The sequence below is a fragment of the Aythya marila genome, assembly GCF_965140915.1.
Source record: "Aythya marila genome assembly, chromosome: 13".
Taxonomy (NCBI): domain Eukaryota; kingdom Metazoa; phylum Chordata; class Aves; order Anseriformes; family Anatidae; genus Aythya; species Aythya marila.
Genome location: NC_139054.1, coordinates 7,600,981 through 7,624,623, shown reverse-complemented (window position 1 = coordinate 7,624,623; position 23,643 = coordinate 7,600,981). Strand labels below are relative to the sequence as shown.

Here is a 23,643-nt window from a genome sequence, read left to right as displayed (position 1 = left end):
ACTTTTTTGTTGAAGTTCAGTATTTCTTGCATTACACTGACACTATTGAAGAACTTTGTGCCTGCTGTGTATCTAAGATGACTTAACAGGGCCCATGCATAGTACATTTAAAATATTTTCAAGCTTTATCAATATGTGTTTATATTGAAAAACCTGGAGACAAACTTCCCTGCCTTGTACTATTGCAGAAGGAAAACCTTTTACAATGTTATTGCATTGCTTACACCATGGTATATTGTAGCCAGTAATGATGCGTTTCTTTGAGATGATACAGAATCCCTATCTATTCTGGGGGGAAAAAAAACAACTAACAAAAAAAAAAAAAAAAAAAAAAAAAAAAAAAACTAAAGCCTTATTGTGCTTGATTTCTGGTAATTATGGTCAGTCTGCTTAACTGGAAAAATAGGATCTAGTACTTTAAGAGGAAAAAAAAAAAAGCTATTAATCACGTCTTACTGCCACCATTCACTAAAAGCAACACCATATTTTTAAGCTTTAATAAAAGATCTTGCCCCATTCTCCTTGTCTAGTGCTTCAGCACAAGTGCTTTGTCAGCTGAAGAGTGCCAAAAAGCCAATTTGAGTGAAAACATCTAGCCTGGAATGGAAATATATTCACACATAGGTTGGCTCTGTTAATATAAAAAACACCTGCAAAATGTGACTGCATCACGCAACTATGTGGATTTTACTAGACAGCAAAAAGCTTCAAATGCTACATACCTGGAAAAAGTCAACAGCATCCAAAATGTGGCTGAGAGCTCAAAAACACCTGCTTCACGGACTCAGATTTTGTTGGTGCCTGGCACTTACACAACAACCTGCTACCTGAGCGGGGCTTTACTATAACCCAGAGAACCACAAGGGGAACATACATGAAAGAAAGCGGTGACTGTCCAGGAGGCCAGCTGAGGCCTGGGAAAAGAAGGGTAACGAGGCAGAGGAAAGGGGATGTGGCTGTGGAAGAGCTGTGCTATGGAACAGAATGAGATCAATGACTGAAATGAGGAAATCACAAAGATCTGAGTAAGAGAAACAGGGCAAATTACCATGGGAACAGGGATTAAGAAGGGAAAGAGTATGTTAAACAGAGCCTGGGGAGGATGCAGGTGAATGACGGAAATTCAGAGTGGGGAAGCAGGGACTGGGGGAAAGAGCAATGATGCAGAGGGACGAGCGGGCACGAAGACTTATGGCATGGGTGATAAAATGGGAATATTTTAAAATACCAGGGAAATATCCCAATGGGTGGAATACACCCAGCCGGCTGATGTTACGAAATGCTATCTTAGGCATTGGATTTATGGAAAAAATATTGCTTATGTATAATCTGCCTTTCTTCTCTGGTGACTTTTGTTGGGAAATGCTGCCTGAGAATCCCACCTGCAATACAAACCGCAGCAGAGACAGCTGAGCTTGCAAAGACCAGCAAAAAGCCAAAACCACGATCCCAAATCCCAAACTCTAACCCCTAAACCCTCGATCCCAAACCCAGCCCCGCTCCCCGCGGCCCCCCGGGGGGCTCGGCGCAGGCGCGGGCCCCGTGCTCGGGGCTCCGTGCGGGGCTCCCGGCGGCGCATGCGCGGGGCTGGCGGCGGCGGCGGGGGGCGTCGGGCCTGAGGCGCTCGCTCCGCTCCCGTCCCGCTCCCGTCCCGCGGCCTCCGCGCCCGTCCCGTCCCGTCCCGTCCCGCGCGCAGGCGGCGGCCCCGGGAGGCGCGGGGCCGGGAAGGGGCCTGTAGGGGCTGCTGTAGGGGCATGGGGCGCTGCTGGGGCCGCCCCCCTCGGCGGGCCCGGCGCGCCCCCGGCCCCTGCCCGCGGCGCCGCCCGCGGGGCCTGTAGGGGCGGCCGCAGCGCCCCGCGCCCTGGGGAGCGGCGGCGGCGCGGGATGAGGAGGAGCCGCGGCGGCCGGCGGCAGTGAATGGGCGTCGCGGCGGAGCGGGACGAGCCGCAGGCGCAGGCGGGGCCGGGGCCGGGGCCGGGGCCGCGATGGCTCAGGAGAAAATGGAGCTGGACCTGGAGCTGCCGCCGGGGAGCGCCGCGGCCCCGAGCGACGGGGGCGGCCTGAGGAGATCCAACAGCGCCCCCCTCATCCACGGGCTCAGGTGAGCGCAGCGCGGCCCGGCCCGGCCCGCAGAGCCCTCGGCCGGGGCCTGAGGGGGACCCTGAGCGTTACACGAGGTGCTCTGCCAGTGTCAGGTTGTCCTGTGGCTGCTCCCGGTTTTGTTATTGTGCAATGCTGGGAGAAGCACACGGAGCTGGGTGGGTGGTTTTGTTTGGGCATTGCCATTAGCCTAACAGCAGCTGGCGTTTGCAGGGGGGGTGAGTTTTTGCAGGGTGTTCTCTGTCAAGCTCTCCTCGGCTGATACACAGGCAAGGGCTAAGAGCAAAGCTCTCAGGTGTGCAGGTCTGTGGGGTGCTTTTTTTGACGCTGGACCGGGTTGCCTTAGAGAAGCTGTGGATGCCTCATCCCTGGAAATGTTCAAGGCCAGGTTGGATAGGGCTTTGAGCAACCTGGCTTGGTGGAACTGGGTGATCTCTGGTCTCTTCCAACTTGACCCAGTCTACGATTATATAATTTTGTGTTTGGGTAACTTTATAACTCAAAGTACCGTTTCCTGCCTCTTTGGGGCAGTTTGTGAAGTTGGGGGATGCCCCCATGTCTCTTAGATGATGTCAGTAACATCTAACTTCAGGGTGGGCTATGTGCATCTACTAGCAGTATGTCCACAGATGGGAGAGCATATTGACACTAAACTTTTGTAAAAGATAGCATAATATATAAGTACTTTGTTTTTTCTCCCTCCTCTTAAACTTCATGTTTCTGTAAAGAAATAGATATCAATTGATGAATAAATCTCTCATAAATGTTGTACCAAAACAACTGACTCTGCATAGCAATTCAGAGAAAATATTAGTGCTTTTATTACTCAGTCGTGATTTAATTTTTAGTAAACATTGCATTTCTTTTATGTAATTGCAGTGAAGCCGCTATCATTTTACAGTTTGATGCGGTACAGAGGTATTGTGAGTGGTAGTTGTTCCTCGGGCAGATTTCTGAGCAGGTAAACTAATTATGTAACCGAGACATAGGTGTTCTTATAAGCTTAGCCTTATAAGTTGTTCCTTATGAACTCTGAGATGCTCTGCTTTTTAAAAATACAAAGCAGCCAAGTGAACGAAACAGCCCAGCATCTGATAATCATGCTGCAAACACACTGTTTAGGTCAAATTCTGGGCATATAGCCTGAGTTTTTGCCTTAAAACGGCGTGTATACTACACTAGGTGTTTATAGAGATTAAACTGAAATCCCGCTGAACTAATTTCAGGTGGTTGCAGTGGTTTGCCTGTTAGTTAGGAATTTTCCAGCAGAAAACTGTTTTTGCAAGATTACAGCTCTTGGCAAGAAACTTCATTTTTTTCCCAGAACGGCTTTGTTGGGTAAACTGAAACAAAAGCTCTTGCTCTTGGACAGATTGCTCTTTCTGCTCCGTCACTGCCTACCGACTTGATTTCCTCGTTAACAGATTTAGTAAGAAGCTTAGAGAAAAAGGTACTGTAAAGCCAGAGAACATCTCAAGGTGAATGTTTTAGATCAAAGAACGTACCTTTCACAGAACTTTTGATTCCTGTTCTCATGCTAAATCAATATTATTATTTTTTTATTTGGAACTATAAGAATTTTCTGTGAAAGGTAAGTCTGAGATCTGACCAGTTCTCTAGTGTTTTTGCAAGGGAAAATAAAGGTAAGGATATTTATATTTCCTTCCTCTCCCTTTCTTCTCTTCTAGTCAGCACCGAATATTGGATTCAGCCTCTGATAACGTATTGCAGAATCCTTCAAACCTGTTTTTTTTTCCATTCAAAACCTGGATTTCAGCATGCACCATTTATGCTCTGCTGTGCGTTGGTGTATCAGCCAGTACACTTACACTAAAAAGAAGTTGTAGTTGTTGGCCTAGGCCAGTAAATCTCATCTCTAAATGTCAAATCACGACCTCTTTGAATTCCTCCTGTTCTACTTCCTGTCAAAGGGCAAATGTTTGATTTCTTGTGGGTGTAAATTGAGTGAAATGTCTTTGACTGGACATCAGTTACTTTTTTCATTGTTGTATTTGATGTTTTAGAGGCAACACGTTCTTCTTGGTGAAAGCACAGTGCTTATAACAGTTGCTATTGACTCTTACTTCCGAGTAAAGCTTTGTTAGCATTCATCAAGCTCAGAATAAAAATGATCTAAAACTTGTGTCCTACCGGTGTATTTTATAGTGGAGGATTCTGTTTGACGTGTCTTTAAAGTGCATTATGATTATCAGCCTTTAGAACACACTAATACTCTTGGTCAGATTAGTTTTAAGAGACCGTATTTTTGTCGTAGCTGAGACAAAAAGGTACAACCCAGTGAATTCCTGTTATTTGGATCTTATTACAACCTTACGTATGGATCTGTTGGCTTATGCAATTCCTCAGTGATTTTTAGGCATGAGGATTACAGGGTCGTGGCTCTAAATTTTATATTCTAGTGATCGTTATTTCTTTTCTTCAGTCTCATTCGTTAAGTACACTAAATAACATTAGTGATGACCAGAGAAACTTACTTTAGGAATCAATAGAAACAAAGTTGCCTTGAGAAAGGAACACAGCTTATGGCAAATAATGAACCCAGTGCTATTAAATTGATGTGCTGTTTCCTGATTACAGACGTGACTGGGGTCAAAAGTCTTAGGACTTTTTAAACTGCTTTCACAGTATGCTTAATTTAACCTCTGCTGAAAAAGAGTTGAGAACTTATTAAATGTTCGTAGTGATAAGTGTTATCGAGATGCTGGATTTTTTGCTCTGCTGGCACTCAAGCTAGTTTCCAGTTACTGTTTATGTGCTGTTACAAATTTGTTCTGTTGAATGATGTCTGAAGCCTGTAGCTGTTCCAAACACGACAAATTCCCACAGAAATGATCAGTCTTAATTTTTCAGTAGTTCTGCAGTCTCAGTGTGATTAATTAAAATCATTAATTAAAGTAGTTGAGACTTGGGTGGAAAGCAATTTGGATTCCATTCAGCCAACATGCCAGAAGTGTTCTTACATAGGTGTCTCTCAGGCGCTTTGTCTTGAAACAAATGCTGTCGTAACATTTGAAACTCAGCTTATAATAAGAGGTACTGTTTGATGGGAAGGAAATGGCTTTTGCATTTGACAAGTGTTTCTTTTCACAGTGATAATTCACAGGTGTTCCAGGCTAACGTGTTGCGAACCCGCAGGAACAGTACCACGGTTATGAATCGTCACAGCCTGGTAAGAGAACTATTAGACAACCACGTTAGGCCCAAAGCAGAAGTGTGCAAACAGGAGGAAAGAATAAAATGAGGCTGTAATGTGTGAAACTAATACCACATATTTTCAGAAACAAGGCTCTGCACTGACACTAACATGCTGTAGCTATAGGGAAATGTTATTTGTAGGCCATTTGACCATGGAGAGTACTTGCATTTCATTGTCATCATAACTTTGTTTATAAAATACAAGCTGATTTTCTAAGATGGAGTAAGAAAGGTAGTTAGCAAAGAAAAACAATTGTATAGATGTATTATTATTTCTGAAGTTTAAAAAATAAATGCAGTGATGTTCCAATTTTAAATTACTTGTTATATAAAAGTCAGAACAGAGTGTTGTAATCAACAGCTGATATAACAAAATACAATGGCTGATGGAAAATGGAGCTTGAGACCCCCAGAATGAATAATTCCTCCTATTAGAAACATTAATTTGTGATTTCAAATTTTATCACACTTCTGTTTCTACAGCTCCCCAAAATCTGAATCTTTAAACTATTAATCTGAAAATACAGAGCTTCAACCCAGAGAAAATGTAGCGTATCTTGTGGTTTTAGCACCTTATGAATTGTGATAGGAGGGTGTGATTTTGGCCAATTGAGAACACCTGCACAGGATTTCATAGATTGGTTTGGTAACCCTTATCGAAAGGACCAGGGTACATTGGGTAGTTATTTCCTCTTACTAAAAGGAATTTTTTGTCAAAGTTTCATGCAGCTTTTCCTCTAAGACAGCCTTAGGAAACAGGTAGACTTGGGATAACATCTAGCTGCATTCAGCAAGTTTTGGAAAAAATGAGCTATGTTCAGGCAGGAGTGGAGTAGCATTAATTTTTTAATTAAAATTATTTCACAAAATAATTCTACCATATTGGTTTCTGTGCATTTTGATTTGTGGATATCCATAATTTATTTATTTTTTTTTAAAGCTGTAGTCCCCTGTAAACCTGATGGTAGTTATCCTGTTTCTTTAGATACCTTTTGACAATCCTTTAGAAATAATCTGTTAGCCTCGTGTTAATAGATGAAGAATGCTACTCTCATATTTTCTTGATTGCTGCCTCTTCAGTAAATTTCTGCTTTAAAGTTAGGCCAGACAAGTACTTCAGCAAGGGCTTGTGTCTGTAACAAAACCAGGATACTTATTTAAAGCTTCAGAAAGATTATTAGAACTCACTTTTTCCTGCTAAGAAATAAAGTGTTATAGACTGTATTGTGGTCAAGAATTCTTAAACAACAGTCTGTTTTTTCATGTATTTTCTAGGGTTGCAGCTTAGGGTAAGTTTGTTTGTGCTTGTGGACAGACTAAAGGAAAAACAAAGGTGAAAGCTCAGTTTACTAGGTTTACTTCTTGAATATCTTCAGTTGTTGGGGGAAAAAATATGCTAATTTGGGAAGCATTGCCTGTAAGTTGTCGTGAAGCAGTACTAGTTCTGGTATGGCTGTACCAGAAACAGATATTGCAGTCTTCTGGATTTTGTAACTATTCTGGTTTCAGTAGTAGATGAGAAGTAGTTCTGACTCAGTGACCAAGGAATAGATTCCTTAAAAACGAACAAAAAGTTGAATGTCAAAGAGAACTAATACGTGTCAATGGACAGTTTTTCTAGCATTAAGAATAAAAATATTCTAGAAAATGAGATATGCTCTTCTGTTAAGAGAGGAAAGCTGAGTGCGGTACTTAAGAAAAAAAATTGTCTTAGAGATAACAAAGGAATTTTCAGGAACAATTTTCAGTTTGTATTTTTGGGTTGTCATGCCTGAAGTAGAAAAGGTTTTCAGGGAAGAGAGTGTGGGTCCCAAAACTGGCGAGCAGCATCTCAAGGCCGAGAGGTGAAAGGTAGGATAGGTCTCTTCCCTGTCTTTTCCCTACCATACATTTTCCTGTATATGAAGAGCTTTTTCTCTGTTTTTTCTTGCACCTGGAGCTATATAGGATCCTGTCCTTCCAACCCCTTTTGGGGGACACATCAGAGACTGGAAGCAAATACTAGCACCCATGAAGATGTATCCCTGTGGTCTTGTGGATTTCTTAGAGTTGTAATTCGTCTTCGCTCCCTGCTGCACAGGTGCTGACAAAATACAGTTGAAACTTATGCTCAAAATCAGATGCTTCATTGGCTGCTATATCAATGCCTTGTCTGCTTTGAAACAGTTCTTTGAGTTGGGCTGTTTTATGTTTCTGTTGAGGATGGCAAGCAGCGTGGAAATGAAAAGGAATTTAGAGATTATCCTATACTTCTCTTGTCTTAAACCAGGATCAACTATAGCTAAGCAATTTTCAGAAAAATAATCTTCAGCATTAAGGACCCTAAGCAACTTCACCTGGTATTCTTTTTAGAGCAAGTGTAAATTTCTGACCTTAGAGAATATCCCGAGATGCTGGATGACATCTGCTTTGATAAATTTAATTTTGCAGTAGGTAAGTGATACGGTATACTTCAAAACATTTTTTTTTTTTGTTTTCAAAAAAACTGTTTTACTAGAGTGTGAGCAGTAATAAGGAGGTTTAAAAGGTTCAGTAACTGAATCAAACTGTTAACATAAACAGTTTGTTTAAACAGTTATGAGTTCACCTAACATTTTATGTTAAACTTGTGAAAAAATGATGATCATTTTTCTGATCTGTTGTTACCTCTCATGGGAACAATGGGAGTTGTTAAAAATGCTTCAGTAACTGAAGGTCATATTCTAGCACCATCTTCAGGGCTGTTGTGGTGGCTGTCCTAGTTGCTCAACTACATTCTAAAATCTTTTTTTTTTTTTTTTTTTTTTTTTAAATAACATTTCCAAGTCTCAGACTCCAGCTCTTTTCTAATGACAACTACAGGGTCTGCTATGCAATTTTGTGTGGTTCTTAATCTGCAGTTTTCTGGTAAATACATGTAATTGCCAAGAAAGGATCATCTGTACTCAGAATCTATTGTTTATTTCCTTCCAGACCCTCAGTGGCACCTAGTGAGTAAATTTTTTTTTTTTTCTTTTAAGGCAAAACATTTTTAGTCTGTGGTTAGATGTTCAGCTGCTATTTCAGCAAAGGTTTTGTTTTGGTTTGTCTCTTTTTCTTCTTTTTTGTTAGGTAAGTTCCCTGTTACGGTTCACTGCGTGGCCCCATAGTTGCTTGTGTTGGCAGAAGAGAGGTGGCAGTGCAGGGCCAGAAATGGAAGGGTAGTGGCACCAGGGGCAGCTGACTGCTTATTTTGGGAGTGCTGCCTGCCAAACTGGTGCTAGTGAAACTTTACCTTCAGTGAAAAAGATTATAAAACATTGGAAAAGGAAAAAAGCAGAAGGTGTTTCTTTTCCATGTTGGTAATTTAGTCTTAATAGTTGGTTATTTGTTTATGATAAGTCAGCACAAAGCTTAATAAATAATTTTAACAGATGGATTCAGGCTGCTTTAGCAAGTATCATTTTAAAGTGACTTGGGCTTCTGATAGTCTCTTTTCATAAGAAGTAGTACTACAAACAGGGAAAAAGTGGATTTTGAGCACAGAGTGAAGATCATGACTTGTTAGAGATGGGATGTAGGATTAGTCAAATCTGCATCAGATCCTGTTGAGGAGTGCCTAGCAGAGTTTTTTCTCTCTCTCTCTATATATATATTTTACTATACACTGGGACCCACTGATTTGATATACATGCATGTTCTATTAATGTTAAACCTTAAAATACTTGGATCAAAGTAATAAAACCAGAATGTAATGAGTGGAACAAATGCATTTCTACTAGGGAGTGACCGAGTGAACAGGCAGGAATGCACTATTGTCCAGATCCTTTTCTGTGCCACAATCAAGGTCTACTCAAGGTCCACATTGGTTCGTCACATTTGGAGGAAATTTTAGTAGGTATATAGGATTTTTGGGAGCCTGGTATAAGAGTAAAGTTGACTTAAACTAGACTGAAGTAGCTAATTGTAAGCACAGGACATCAGTAGTGTGTGTTGTGGTGACTACATTCTGCTATGAGCATTAAACGTCCTCTGTGTTTGAGTGAGACTAAAATCTTCTGCAAGAAAAAGGGCTTGATGTTTGTTTAGAGGGAGGATTCTGGATATATGAAGCCTTAGTAATCTGTCATAACTTACCATAGCTTTTTGTTTAGGACAGCAAAATCTTTGCATTCTTCATGACAATGATCAGAAGATGTTGCAGTACCTGGTTAACAGAATGAGTATTAGTTCTCTGACCAGTTTTGTGAAGCTGATGAGGCCTCATACTGCATGAAATATGACAAACGCTTAGTGATAGTACAAACCTTACTGAAGACATCCATTTTAAAAAAGATGCCTTGTATTTTGAAGGGGTTTGAAGTTAAACCTCTCTGACTAAAACTTTGGGGTTTTGATCCCTGGTTCAGTTATGACAAAAGCCAACTGATGGTCAAATGTTCGAGGGACAGGAAATATATGAAAGGAAGTGATATTTTGAGAAAACAAGTGCTTTAATTACTTTGTTTTCGAGTATGCAGTTTTAGATCATAGTGTTCCAGGGAGATCTTGATGCAAAGCTTGATAGAATTAAGAGCATTTTTAGTGACATCCTCTCCAATTTCAATTTTTGTCACCCATATATGTGAAGATCTTGAGAAACCTGAAAGGAACTATTTAACTCTTTGATAGCCTTCCAATAGATGATTTTATTTTCATCTGTCAAAGTAGTTATTTGTAGGCAGGCAACAATCCAGAAGTTTTTTTCACCATGTGTAGTTTTGGCTTTATATTTTTAAGGATCTACTGGGGAGCCTGCTGGATGAAAATATTTGTGCAACCATATATACATGTATGAAAGGTAGCAGTGTTCTAGTTAAAAGCAGCATCATTCTGTAGAGAAGACAGTAGAGAGAGTTTAGGATAGTGCTATAAAGTAGTTATTAACATTTTTGCACCTTTCCCTCCCTTCTCCCCTTGTTCGTTTTTTTTAAGTGTTTCAGTTGTATGTTGTTTTGTTCTGCAGTTTGTGCCATCATCTCCTATACGTATTCCTAGCAGCCGTCTTCATCAAATCAAACAGGTAAGAACAGATTGCAATTCTTTTCAAATATTGTTTATAGGTGGTTAGCTTTTTTGCAGTCAATGTGTGATGGCCTTCAAATAACTATAAATTTTGCTATGAAACAGTAGACTGCTGCATACTGTATATCACTGCTTCAAGGTGTATTCAAAACTAAAGGTTGTATCTTGTTTGCAGAGTTCCAAATTTTATTAAAAAAAACCAAAACAAAACAAAAAAAAAAAACAACAATTCTTATAGTAAAGAGAAGATTTGAGAAAGAAGAAAATATCTTAAAATGGACATTTTAGAAAAGAGACCTTTAAATGTAAACCCTTAGGGTAAAATTTCACTGAGTTTTTGGCAGTAGAGCCAGCATAAGTATTCAGGGGCAGTGACAAAGTATTCCTCAACTTGTGCTGGCACAAGACTGTGTAGCCATAAAAAGAACTGGATAAGGAAGCAATTTTGAAAAAAAAAGAACAGTTCAAATGCATTTGGCTGGGCTGTTTTTCATCTGTATAATATTCTTATCCAGATCATTACTTGTGCTGTTATGGCATGAGGGGAAGGACGTAAGAGCAAATACTTAGGAAAGGAGAGGGGTGTGGTGAATATCTGAAGCCTAAATAGCAGCATCACCAGACAACAGACCACAGTCTAAAGACTCAAATTTTAAAATCAACAAGCTGAACCTCTTGTGGCTCTTCCATTTTAAATTTGACTTTTTGACAGTAGAATGATAAAACTGGCCTTAAGATGTTTGATTTTTTTTTTTTTCCTGCAAGCTTGCAATGGATAGACTTGTTTTCTCTCTTTTTTGTAAAACTAATTGAATGCTTCAGACAGCATTTTTTGGGATATGATTTCTGAAGTGATGTAAGGTGCTTCTGCTTCCTGCCTTGGATATTTAAGGTGCATGCATAGTAACCCTGAAGAAAATAACTGCTTGTGTTTACTAAGCAAACAATGTACTGGCTTGAACAGATTCTGAAACACTCAAGTCAGTTTTAGAGCTGAGAACATGAATGACTCTTGTTTTGTTGCTATTAGTACATGAAATAAAGTTTGATAATTCAAATTGTTTGAAAACACTTTTGTATTCAAAATTATTCCATACATTTATTAAGCTGAACACAGACACTTCCTAATTTGCATTTGATAGCTGAATTCAGAAATTGAAATTCTCAGCACTCTATTCTTACCAGCACAAATGGGAACAGTGTGCTCTAATTCTGAGGTCTTTCAAATCTTAGCAAACCACACAATTGAACTAAGTTAGACTCTCCCTACGTATAATGATGGTTGTGAAGATATTTAGTTACACTTTTATGCTTGAACTGAATTATGGAATCTCTTCATTCACTCAACAGACTGATAGTATTCAGTTGAACATTTTAAGGAATTGTTCATAGTCAAGAGGAGAATGGATCAACTTTTTACTTGGTGTGAAAGTTTATTTAATTACACTTCTGATCCATTTTAATAGTATTTTATGATTGTTTTAGAAAAAATACCTTATCCCAGATGCTGACAGTGTCTAGTTAGTTACACAGAGTAAGGTGTATTCCTTATTCTGTGGATCCATACTTTCTAGCGTATTACTTATGCTAGAAACTACTTTATAAAATAATGTTATGCAAGAGTGCATAAAGATACTCTGTCATGGGCAGAAATTTTCATTTGTATGAACATTATTCAGTTCTGTAACTACCTCTTGGATAACAGTGAATGTGAAAAGAAAAAGCTTCTTGAGAAACAGCCACCTCCCATTAACACTTATTATGGGATGGTCTGTCTTGAAATGTTGCTTTTCTTTTCTCTCCCATTCTCTTCTTCTTCTCTGACTTGCTGTAGCAGATCTTTTTTATCTTAATTTTTCATTTCCTACTCTTATAGGAAGAAGGAATGAATTTGATGAACAGAGAAACAGTACGTGAAAGGTAAACATTAAGGCAAACTAAAATACTTAATGCAATTTTTTGTGGGTGTAGGACAATACGTTTGTTTTCTTCTTTGTAGAGAAGTGCAAGTAGCAATGCAGATGAGCCAGTCATGGGAGGAGAGCTTGAGCCTGGTAATGAATTCATGCTTTTATTTGTATTTCTATTATCAGCATCAAGACACTCGCATGTCAACATTTTCTTTTATATTTTGACTTCCTGTTAAGGTGTTGATATATTGCTGCTTTTGATCAGCAATTTTTCACGCAGTAAGGCATAGAATTATCAGTTTTTCATGGATACATGTCAGTTCCTTGGACTGGTGTGTCACAAAAAATAACATGAATGTTTGCGTGTCCAAATATTCTTCCATGTTTTGGTACTCCACAAGTAATGTTTAAGGCTTTTTTTTTTACAGAGCTATGTAAATGTGTGTGTGTATATATATATGAATAAGAAGGGGGTAACTTTGGAGTCTTGCTCAATTCCACATGAAGCAGTCCTTTTCATGTTAAGATAGTTGCTCATAAGGTTAATTGTACGTCCTATTTACAGAGTGACAATGATTTTGAAAAATCATCATCACCAAAGCAAGTAGACTTTATCCCAGTCTCTCCAGCTCCTTCACCTACCAGAGGAATAGGGAAGGTGAGCAAAATGCAGTAATAAAGCTTTTGTATTAAGTAGTGCTAACTAAATTCAATTAACTTAGCAGCAAAAGATTTAACCACCTGCTCCTTTCTACCTCAGCTGCAAACCAGAAACTAGAGTAAACAAACAAACAAAAAAAACACTTACCCTGAAACTCCAAAACAGAAACCACCATCTGAATTTTTATGGAGTGTTCTGCTGCTAATCTGTGGTCGATAAAACTTAATTTACATTGAAAGCAAATGAAAAATAAGAAGAGGGGGCATACATTCTTATTTTATGAACTGTTTAACCAGACTATGGTGAAATAAATGCTTGCCAACTTGCATGTGTTTTATGTAACAATTGAATCTGTCCAATTTTTTTTTTCCTCAGTAACCAAAAGTGATATCTTGGTATACCCAGCCAGATTGGTTGCTTTAAATTAATATTGGATTACTCATTTACCTGTGATAAGGATCAGTTTTTACCATGTGTGGTACAGTATTTATATGTAAATAACTCAAACTGTTTTGCTCTCAGCAATGTTTCTCACCGTCTTTGCAAAGTTTGGTTAGTAGCAGTGGATTACCTCCAAGTCCTAGCCCAAGTCCAACAAGGAGATTTTCAAGGTAAGTATCGGATCACATCAGTAATAGGAAATTGGCATAACTAGTTCGCAGTAAGCTTTTGAAATACAAGGACTTATTATATAAATAATTAAAATTGATATCTGATTACAAATGAACTTCATACATTCATCCTGACATTAGATTTTACAGTGCCTTAAAATATTGGTTAAAATTATTGTGTCAGAACATCAGGAAAGTGGGCTGCACTTCAGCATGTCTTTGCCATATAATCTTTATATTGCTCTTAATCACTTTTTAAGTAATTCTGCTAAGAGAAAGCACACATCAGTTTTACAGATTCTGGTTTTAGTTTTATTGGATGTTGTTTTGAGTTATGTGGGAATAAAGCAATTAAATTTCATTGGGCCATAACACTTCAGCAAAGTATTGCCTGTCAGCTGAGCAATAGTCACTACCTAGAACGTGAGCTTTTAGTCTGCCCCAGTTGTGAAATAGTGTGACCTAACCTTTTCTGTTAAGGTCTATGCTTCCTGGTACTTCTTTTAAATAAATTAATAAACGAAAATAAAACAACAGAAGTATTTCTGGTAGGCTGTTTTAATGGCTATTTTCTTAGTGTTTTCTGAAACAGTGTTTTCTGTTTTCTTTGTTATCTGAATATCTTTTGATTCTTTACATGTTTTCAGGCTTCCTCTGTTAATGGTGATATCAGTATAGCATCTGCCTTCTTTTAGCAGGAGAAGCCAGAGTCCAATTAACTGCATTCGACCAAGTGTTCTTGGGTCAATAAAAAGAAAAGGTACAGTATTTATTTTTGGCTAACATGATAAATTGTTACTTTTAAAGTAATTCATATAACTTTCTTCCTAATTCTATCCAGCTGGCTGATGCTTTGAGAGACAAGAAATAGTTGACCAAAATAGAGAGACTAGAAATAGTGCTACAGTTGACCAAATAAATTGAACTGTTTGTAGTGATAAAACAGTCAAATTGATAAATATATACTTAATTTCACAAAAATCTTTTAAAGTCCTGACTAATTGAAGTACGCAAATACTGTATATTTGAAGTCACTCTTCAAAAACAAACTGATCCATAGACCTGGTAGACACCTTACAGCTTTTTATTCTCTCATCCTATGTTGTTGTTTTTTTTTCTCGAGTTTAGCATAACGTTATTTTATTGCATCTGTTCTTAAATATATCTTCTGCTTCATCTTTGTAACAGATCACTTCCGACTCTGAGACAGATTTTTAAAATGCTTTTCTCTTTGTTCTTACATAGTCTATTTAAGCATACATCTGCTGTCCTTTCTTTTGGTGTATTTGGAAGTCAAATTCAATATGTAAGTTTAATGATAATTCTGAACCACCTTTATTAATTGCAACAGGAAAACCACCTTTCCTTATTCTCAGCTTCTCTGCTTTGATGCAGCTAGTCAGTGAACTGATTAGCTGAATAAACTAAAATGAAAATTAGATTTTCCTCTACTGAAGAATAATTATCTGATATGTAAACCTCAGTCTAAACTCATTAAATTCTCCTAAATTTTAGGCTAAAAAATTTGCAAGCAATTGTCTTTAAAATTTCAGCATCAAACTCCTATGTTTTAAATATTACAGTCTGGTGAGTGCTATATTATGAGTTTGGACTTCTATTTTGTTTGCTCTTGGAAGTACATTGCATGTAGATTTTAGTTCAATTGAGAAATGTTATTTATTTTTATCCCTCCTTTGTCTCATACTGAAGGGGTAACAGAGATGGAAGATCATCCAAAAAGATTATTCCAAGGATCCATGAACATGCTTACTCCTGAAGTTTCACATCACACGGACAGTGTGGGATGGTAAATGCCATACTATTTATTTGTGTGAATTTCATCAGAAGCACTGCAAGAAGTTTTTTTTTTTTTTTTCTTTTATTATTAATACAGACATCCTGTATTTTTGAAGCACTGAAAGTATCATAGTAAATCGGCAGTAAAATTCACTACAATTTTAGAATTTCTTGGACTGACTGATAACCTTTATTAACATATTTCATGTATATGGGCATTGAGCATGTTTAGGAAAAGACACCTTATGGCTGGCAATTTTTGGAATCCAGTTTCAACTTGCAATCAAATGTGAACGTTAATGATTGTGGGTGTTGTGTTTTTTTTTTTGTTTGTTTTTGTTTTTTGTTTTTTTAAATTTATTCCCTTGCTGTTAATCACATCAGAAAATTAGTCTGACCCTCCCTGCTGGGAGGAGATAAAAAAAAAAAAAAAAAGCAGTACATGGAAAAAAAATCATAATGACTTGAAATAGCAAGGTAACTTGATTTGGTATTGTAGTTTTGTAGGCGTACCATATGTATTACTACCTTCTTGACTATCAGGAAAGCATTTTTTACAGTGTACCTCTGGCCTCTGTGCCTCCTAGCTAAAGTACAAAGCTGTGCACAAGCTTTGAGCCTGTTGCAGTGGAGATAGTAAAATGGATTTGTTTTAAGGATATTTTAAAAACATGTATTTTTTCACATTCTATTCACAGTATGCATAGCAGTGCAAGTTTAGTTTGCTGCTACTTGTTTTAGGAGGTGGCAATTTTTAAAAATGGTTTGATGCTATCACTGGTGATAGAACATCTACAATTAAAATTTTGCATCCTATAAGACATGTAGTGAATGGTAAATGTGCTATTCATTAAATCCCTTGGCAAAAGGCATCTGGATACATTGGGTCCTTGTTAGGACATGGGGTGAAGCTTGCAATGAATTTTTCAGCTTGATGCCTCTGAATCTCTAAACAGTTTCTGGGTAAGCTGAAGGAGAAAATTATCAGAATGCTATCTCTGTGTTTGGAAGAGACTACAAGGTGTTTTGCTACAGATTTATTTAAAATACAGTGTTTACTGTTCCTTCAAAGATGTAGATTTGCTTTTAAAATGGGTTTATAATGAATGGGAAGCTAGTATTTGAAATTTTAAGAAATATTAGAATACTTAATTTCTCATATCTTGATGTTGCTGTGTTTTCAGTTTGTCGTCACATGCGCTTGATGACAATAGAAGCAGTGCAGGCTCTTCTTGCGACTCACCAGCTGAAGTTAGCACCAACACAGACTCTCCAGTCTCACTGTCTGACTCCAGATCTCCGTTTTTACCAGTAGATCTTACAGCTAAGTTACCTATTGATTGAGAAGCACAAGTCTGCTAATGGGACGCCAAGAAACAGGCTGGATATCAATAAGACTTTCTCTTGTGTGTAACTGAGTCTTTTATGTGATTCTGTTCCTCATAGGAACTTCCAGAAATGTCATTATTTCTAGAAAACTTCCAGAATAGTTCCTTGAGGAGGAATTCACGTTTCTAGTGATTTGTATGACATTTACTAGTAGTACAGTAAGCATTTGAATTGCAAACATATTTGATGCTAACCTGAGTGTACAAGCTATGGATTTCTCATGGATATATTCTTGGTGTAAGTTACAAATACTGTATATACCTTCTGCTTGTGGACATTGGCTTTCCAACAGCCAAAAGGTGGTGTCCTCACTAATAGAAAGTGGTGCTCTATGTGGTAAAAGAAAACTGTCATGTTTGTCCTGTCTTAAACCAATGAAGCAGCTTACTTAATTTGTTTTTATTCCTGGAGTGTTAGGTATTTATAATTTCTGTTTTCATGTGAAAGAGAGAATATTGAGGGGGAAAAAGAATTGAATCTTGTGTTCTAATTGACTGTTAATCAATTCTGTGTTCTAAGTAGATACCAAAAGAACAAGTTGGTGAATCATCGTCTTAAATTTACATGCTGGATTTTACTCATGATCATGACTGCTGTTGTGACTAAATCCAAAGTTAGTGTGGAACTTTCTGGGGTTTCATACTTTTCTTGTTCCCCATTTAGATGATGTATTAGAGTGGTAGATGCTCTGTTAATCTTTTAATGGGGAAAAGTAGTAATAATGTTTGGAACAGAACATTAAATTGTGAGATTTTAGTATCTAGTACTTCAGAAGTACATTATCTTAACAGATAGTGTTTGTCCTCATATATGACTTTTGATGGACAGAAACAATGAGGGACCATGAATGCTTTTATACAGGCTGAGGTGATCAAATGTGCCTAATCAGTATTTAATCTCCTGATGTCACTTTCCCCCAAATACTGACATCAAGTTACTTCTGCTATTGTAACATTCAGATGCTCATTGGAAGTCTAGAATTCAGTAGTCTGATGTGTTTCCAGATTCTTATACTGTGTTTGAAAAGTCAGTAGGTTGAAGCATCCTTATTTCAACTCTGAAATTCCCCAAACAAGAGGACAAATCTGCAAACCATCATAGAGAGCTGTTTCAAAATTTCCAGTGGCAACCTCATTTTTGGTTGTTGACTCCTGTTATGCAATTGAACTTCCCCATGCTGGGTCCCCATTTGTATGTGTGTATGCATCTTTACTGTGTGGTTTTAAGCCTTCTCTCCAGAGAAGTCAATAATGAAGCAAAATGTTTTGCTTTTAAACACTAAATCTTTGTGATGTGTAATAAAATGAGAAAAGTTCGGAAACTTCCTCAAGTAGGAGAGAAGCCCACTCTGAACTCTGCTGTGGAAGATTCCCATGGATGAAGCTTTGACTGAGAGCAGCCATAAAAAAGTAGAAATGGATGACAGCGTGAGGACCTGGTGATCTGAGGAGGACCAACAACCAGTTATTCTTATTGTAGAAAGAAAATAGAACCTATTTAATAGTTTTACTCAGTTCAATCAAGGTATGTCGTAGTTTACTTCTGACTTCATTCCTCTTAAATTATTGCAATAGTCAACTTCCTAGTTGCGGATTCCTTTTTTTTTTTTTTTTTTTTTTTAAGTTCAGACTGCCCTTTGCCCCTGTGGCCGATGGACAAACTTGTCGTTAATGTCTGTTTGCTTGTCATTTAATATGGCATAGTTTCATTTTGCAGTTTCAGATACATGCCAAAGAGTTGCTGTGCATTCACTCTTTTGTGGTGAGGGCAAGACTGTTGTGTTTTGTTTTTTTTTAATCTTGCTTATTTCTTAAGAATGAGCCTCTTGGTGTCTGTCCCAGTCTTTTAAAAAAGATGCATCAATAGAGGGTTTTAATAGTTGCATGTGGGTCAACTTGTCTTTTTTCTGTTGAATATTTATGCTATTTTTCAAATAAGTGCCAATAAATGGAAACATAAATGTTTTTCTGTTTCTGCGCTTTGTTAGAGAGGTAACTATATTACATTATTACTTTAATCTGTGATTATTATTATTTTTTTTAATCAGAATATCTATTTTAACACACTTCTACCCAGTCTGGTTTGCAGTGAAGTTGGCCCTAAATTCTGCAGCACGCTTTTCTTTTTTGTGGTGCAATGTTATCTTAAATTTCTGTGACAACTCTAGGAAAACTGAAGAATAAAAATGAACATTTTCAAATGATGGTCTTTGTGGTTTGCCTTTGTAGGGCAATGTATGTGGTTGGAGCAAGGAGAAATATTTATGTATTTGCAGTTGCTCTTTCTCTGTCTTTTGTAAGAGAGAAATCACTTTAAACTTGTAGAATAAGGCATCCCAATTTCTTGTCCATCTGTGTCATCAACTAGCTGTGGTTTTGTGCCCTGGAGTCAAGAGGCATCTACAGGATTTTCCACTGAAATACAAGAGTGACTTTTGGAATTAAACTATGCTGCAAAATGTATGTATCAGAGGTTGGGGAATTAGGATCTTATACAATGTACATAATTGACCCTTGACAGCACAAGCTACTCCATGTGTTAGTATTACCTGCATTTTACTAATTATTCATTTACTTGAGAACAATGAATGTTGAAGCTGTGCTTGCACTGTGACATGGTTACAGTAGTACTGCATACGATGTTTCTTAAACGATCTGAGTGTATTACAAGTGTTTTTGTCTTTGTCATCCTCTGAGAAATGCATCTTTCTCGTCTATATGATGGTCCTATATATAGTGTATATGTTAAGTATTATATACAAACTGGTTCGTTTGGGCCATCTCGCTGTTTCTCTCCAGGATTCTGCCATTCCTCTCGAAAGACACCCTTCTGCAGTCATGCTCATGATCGGCGTTTGATAGCTCTGTTTGAAAGCTGCCCCTGTAGGATTTGTTGGCAGTTAAATTGGGTCTTGGGCCAATGTGTCTTCCTTGCTAACTGATAGGTGTTTGTCTTCTTTCCACCTTCTCCAGACTTGACATAGTTGCCGAGGGAACACTGATAACCGTGCCAGTGCTCAGGGGAACTGTATTTTTGGAATGAGCACTTACTGCATTTAGCAGAGGGATAGATACTTCATGTTAGAAGAGTGATACAAATGCCAGGAAAAATGAGCCTGTGCATCAGCCAGATTAATTTGCTAGGGTCTTCTCTGTGTTGTCAGCAAGCCAATTGATCTGAATGCTCTACAGCTGTCCTCGGTCCTCCTGAAGATTAATATGAGAACTTAATCCCAAATCTGTCCTTTTTGCCTTTCTTCAGAAGACTTATCTGTAAATGAATGTTAACCTGTACAAACAAAACGGATATGCAAAGTCTTGCATGTTCTTGTGAGGCCAGGATATCTTGATTTATAAACGTTTGTGATTCTCAGGTCAGCGTTGTGAGTCCAGTCCTGCTTTTGTGAGGTTATTTGCTAGTGAAATAACTAAAGATAGGAGTAACCACTGGAGCTCCATCAGCTAGCTTCAAGCTGGGAAGCAGCTTGTACGTTTCGTAGCAGTAGTCACTTAATGTTGTTCACTTCATGTTGTTGTGTTCTTGCATATGTTGCAGTTGTAACTTGTTTGCTTAAAATAGGCTCAGGAGTCATAATTAGAACGTGTGAGCTCTTTGTACCCTGTTTTAAGCAACCTTTCTCATCACCAACTGGCAGATGGAGTTTTAGTTGATCCCTCTTCTCACAAGCATAGAGTTAAAATATTTGTAAATGGAGCTGAATGTCTACAGCTGCAATACCATAATTATCAACCTTATCAATCCACAGAGGAGCACTTGGCTTGCAAGAATCCTTTATAATAACTACACGCAAAAAAAAAATTGTCACCTCATGTTTTTTTGTGCGGTGTCTGTTTCCAGGTTGTCTTTTAACCTGTAACAGGACAGTCTTCCCCTTTCTTTGCACTTGGTATGCACTTTTTGAAAATGAGCATCCTTGTTTGATCTCAGCACTCCTGTGATGGACTCAGGCCCAGGCAACAGGCAGGTAAGGGCTTGGTCAGGGAGATGCTGTTCCTGTCACAGTGGGCTCCATGCAGACAGATACCCTACAACCATGACAGACCCCACGCTCATGCTGGAAGGGCAAGATTGCTTTCCTTTTTGGGGTTCTATGGTAGAAGGGGGAGAGATACAAATAAACTAAAGGAGAATAACCTTGTTTAACTTTTAGTAGTTTTTTTTAAGTGGAAATATGGATTTAAGTTCCACTACGAGCTCCTAGTTCTTTATTCTGTGTCTTTGATATGCAATTTATCAGTCATTTGAGTACCTTCTTAGTATCTCGTGAATGCGCGAGGATCAGGATGACTGGAATTACGTGTGTTTGAATTTATGTTCCACAACACAGGTATTAAAGGGAGATGTAACTCAGGTGGGCCACCTTGTTAGCTTTTTCTTCATAGGGACATCGGCCGTCGCTTTGATTGTGCTACTGGAAGCATGATTGTGCTCTTGCTTAAAATACTCCTTTGCTTATTTATTTTCTGCTACTTCAAAGACCAGAATGCATTACTTTGTCTGCATGTAATTCCCCAGTTTATTGTCAGTGTGGTTATAGAGCTTTGTAAATTTTCAAGAGCGGGTACACCCTAGCTGCAGTTTATCATATAAAGTAAACAGCTGGTTAGCTTTCAGCAGCGAGCTCCTGCAGGTTGTGTTCTATAGAAGACAAAAATAGACCAAAAAGCGAGTGTATCCCCTTACTTGGCTTTAGTTGTTACACTGTGCTGCCTCCCTGCCTGTGTTCCTACCTCCGTTACTTGTTTTTTGAGGATACACAGATTCTCTAGGCTGCTTTCATTTATATGTTTGGTATTTTTAAAGGGCTCTTAATAGACTGTGTGACAATGGTTTCCGAATTCTTGCTAGCTTATGTGGAGCAGTACTGTGCAAGTGCTATGCTGCTGGCAATGGCATTCTTTATTTTCCTTCAGTGGTTTCAGTCTTAATTTGTATTACGGTCCGTTCCCTTAGTACTTCACTAGTATTTTAGGCCAGAAGAGACCTCACAGAAGTTCAGAGAAAAAGCACGAGTTGCTCTGACCAAGACTCATCCTGGCAGAGAGGATGATTAAAGTTTTTAAGACCTCCTACACAGCTTGGTCCCTGAATTTTGAGGTTGCCCTAAATCACCACAGAACACATGAAATGTGTCAATTGGCACCTGATAACTTCGTCCTGTAAACAAAGTATTCTAGGATGGGGTCTACGCGCCCTGACAAGTTCCCATCTGTAGCATCCCCACCAGTGGGACAGATTGCCAGTGCACATCAGAAGGAGAAGGTGTTGGGTGATTAAGTGTGAGATTCATACAGCTGACAAAGGAAACAGGTGATGGGATTTGGCATTTATAAGGAAAGCCAGGCAAAAGCCGGGCATGTTCAGTATACATTGAAAAACAAGGACTGAAATGTGGTGACTTATTGCCAAACCTACTTGGCAGCCTCTCTCTAGTTTAGGCTTGTTGGTTATCAGATACTTGCTACATACGAAGATAAAATGAAATAATATACAGCTGACTGGAAATTCTTAACAAGTTGATTCCAGAAAGAATTTATTTGCTTTGCTGTTGAAAGCACACTTCTATGCAGGGACTTCTCTTTGAGCTGCCACAAATACCACCGTTAAGCTCTTAAAATAAGAGCAGGGCCTGTTACCATCTGGTATCATGTTTGGTTTTGTTCCTCAGGTGTGTTTTGAGAAATATGGCCACTGTCTCTTCTCGGGTGATTCCCACGTAAGGTTGCTTGACCCAGTCTCGGGGCACCCATCAGCTGCGCTCCCTGCTGGAATGAACTGGTTGTCTGACAGCCCTGTCTGTCCCTGCAACTCTGAAACAGTTACATGGGGTCCATTATAGTTGTAAGCGTTCTGTGATTGACTTCTGCAGAGCAAAAAGGGCAATCTAAGCATTTTCTGATCCAGACAAGTGTAAACACCTAGAGAAGATCATGTACCAAGCCTGTAGCTACTGGGAGTGACACTACTGAAAATGATCTTAACAGCACTCTCACTTCCTGCATGCCAACATTGCTTGTTTGGGGTATCAGTGCCATAGCAAGCCCTGGGTAAACAAGATGATTGTTTCTGCTGGATGATCTTAAGGCACTCCTGTCTGCTCAAAATACTTTTTCAAGGAAATGACTGTTTTGTTTGTCTTTAAGAGTCAGGAATGGGAAATGACGTGAACACTTAACTGTTTTTCCCTGTGTTTTAAGAGGAAGCGTATTCACTGTCTCAGGTCTTATTTCCACAGGCATTCTGTGTTTTCAACAACCTTATTAAGTAAGCCTCAAGGTACCAGAGGTACACGTGCATACATATGTACCTATAGGCATCAGAAAACGTTACAAACCTTGTTTATTTTTGTATATCCACATAGAAAAACGTATTACTATCTCCCTGTGACTACGCTGTTACATGAGTTGATACATTCCTCCTTACCATTATGAACTGAAGGAGTTCTCAGGTCTCTGGAATAAATTTGTGATTTGGCAGTGCTCTGTAATCGCTCTGAAATAGAAAAGGCAAATTCACACTTTCATGCTAATGCTGCCCAAGCACCAGTTTTATCTACAGCTGCTAAATTACACTGTGCATTTAATCTTTATCTGTGTATTGCTCCTTGCTTGACCTTGAAAAAGAAATGTTCCAGTGTTTTAGTTTTTTTTTTAGTTGCTGATAACTCTTTGTTACTGATTTCTTTGGTCAAGGTGTTTTTTGAAACCAATCGCTTCTCTTTAACTTCTGTGAAAAAGCACATTGGCAATAGAGGTCTCTGTTGTCCTCCATTCTCACTTCTGAAGTCCTGTGTGTGCACTGTGCAGGAGTGAGAATGCTGCCGGTGTGAGACGTGGTGATAATGACTCTGGGATTCAGGGGGGGGGTCTCTCTTCTGTACTTCTGCAAGTGCTTGGCAAGCGCTGGCCTGTGACTG

At 38.6% G+C, this 23,643-nt stretch overlaps 1 protein-coding gene across 2 annotated transcripts; it reads left to right on the top strand.

The window, feature by feature from the left end:
* The first annotated feature begins 1,636 nt into the window (after positions 1 to 1,636).
* On the top strand, positions 1,637 to 19,258 carry LOC309882972 (P2R1A-PPP2R2A-interacting phosphatase regulator 1). 2 transcript variants are annotated; one of them, XM_082770547.1, is made up of 10 exons: positions 1,637 to 2,101; positions 5,212 to 5,290; positions 10,280 to 10,336; positions 12,215 to 12,258; positions 12,338 to 12,392; positions 12,814 to 12,906; positions 13,432 to 13,520; positions 14,219 to 14,280; positions 15,231 to 15,327; positions 16,502 to 19,258. In XM_082770547.1, exons 1-10 carry the CDS (start codon positions 1,986 to 1,988, stop codon positions 16,659 to 16,661), a joined length of 852 nt encoding a protein of 283 aa, XP_082626673.1. In that variant the 5' UTR covers positions 1,637 to 1,985; the 3' UTR covers positions 16,662 to 19,258. The 2 variants fall into 2 exon arrangements, with proteins under 2 accessions (XP_082626673.1, XP_082626672.1); XM_082770546.1 differs by having other exon boundaries at positions 1,641 to 2,101; positions 14,216 to 14,280.
* Positions 19,259 to 23,643: the final 4,385 nt, after the last annotated feature.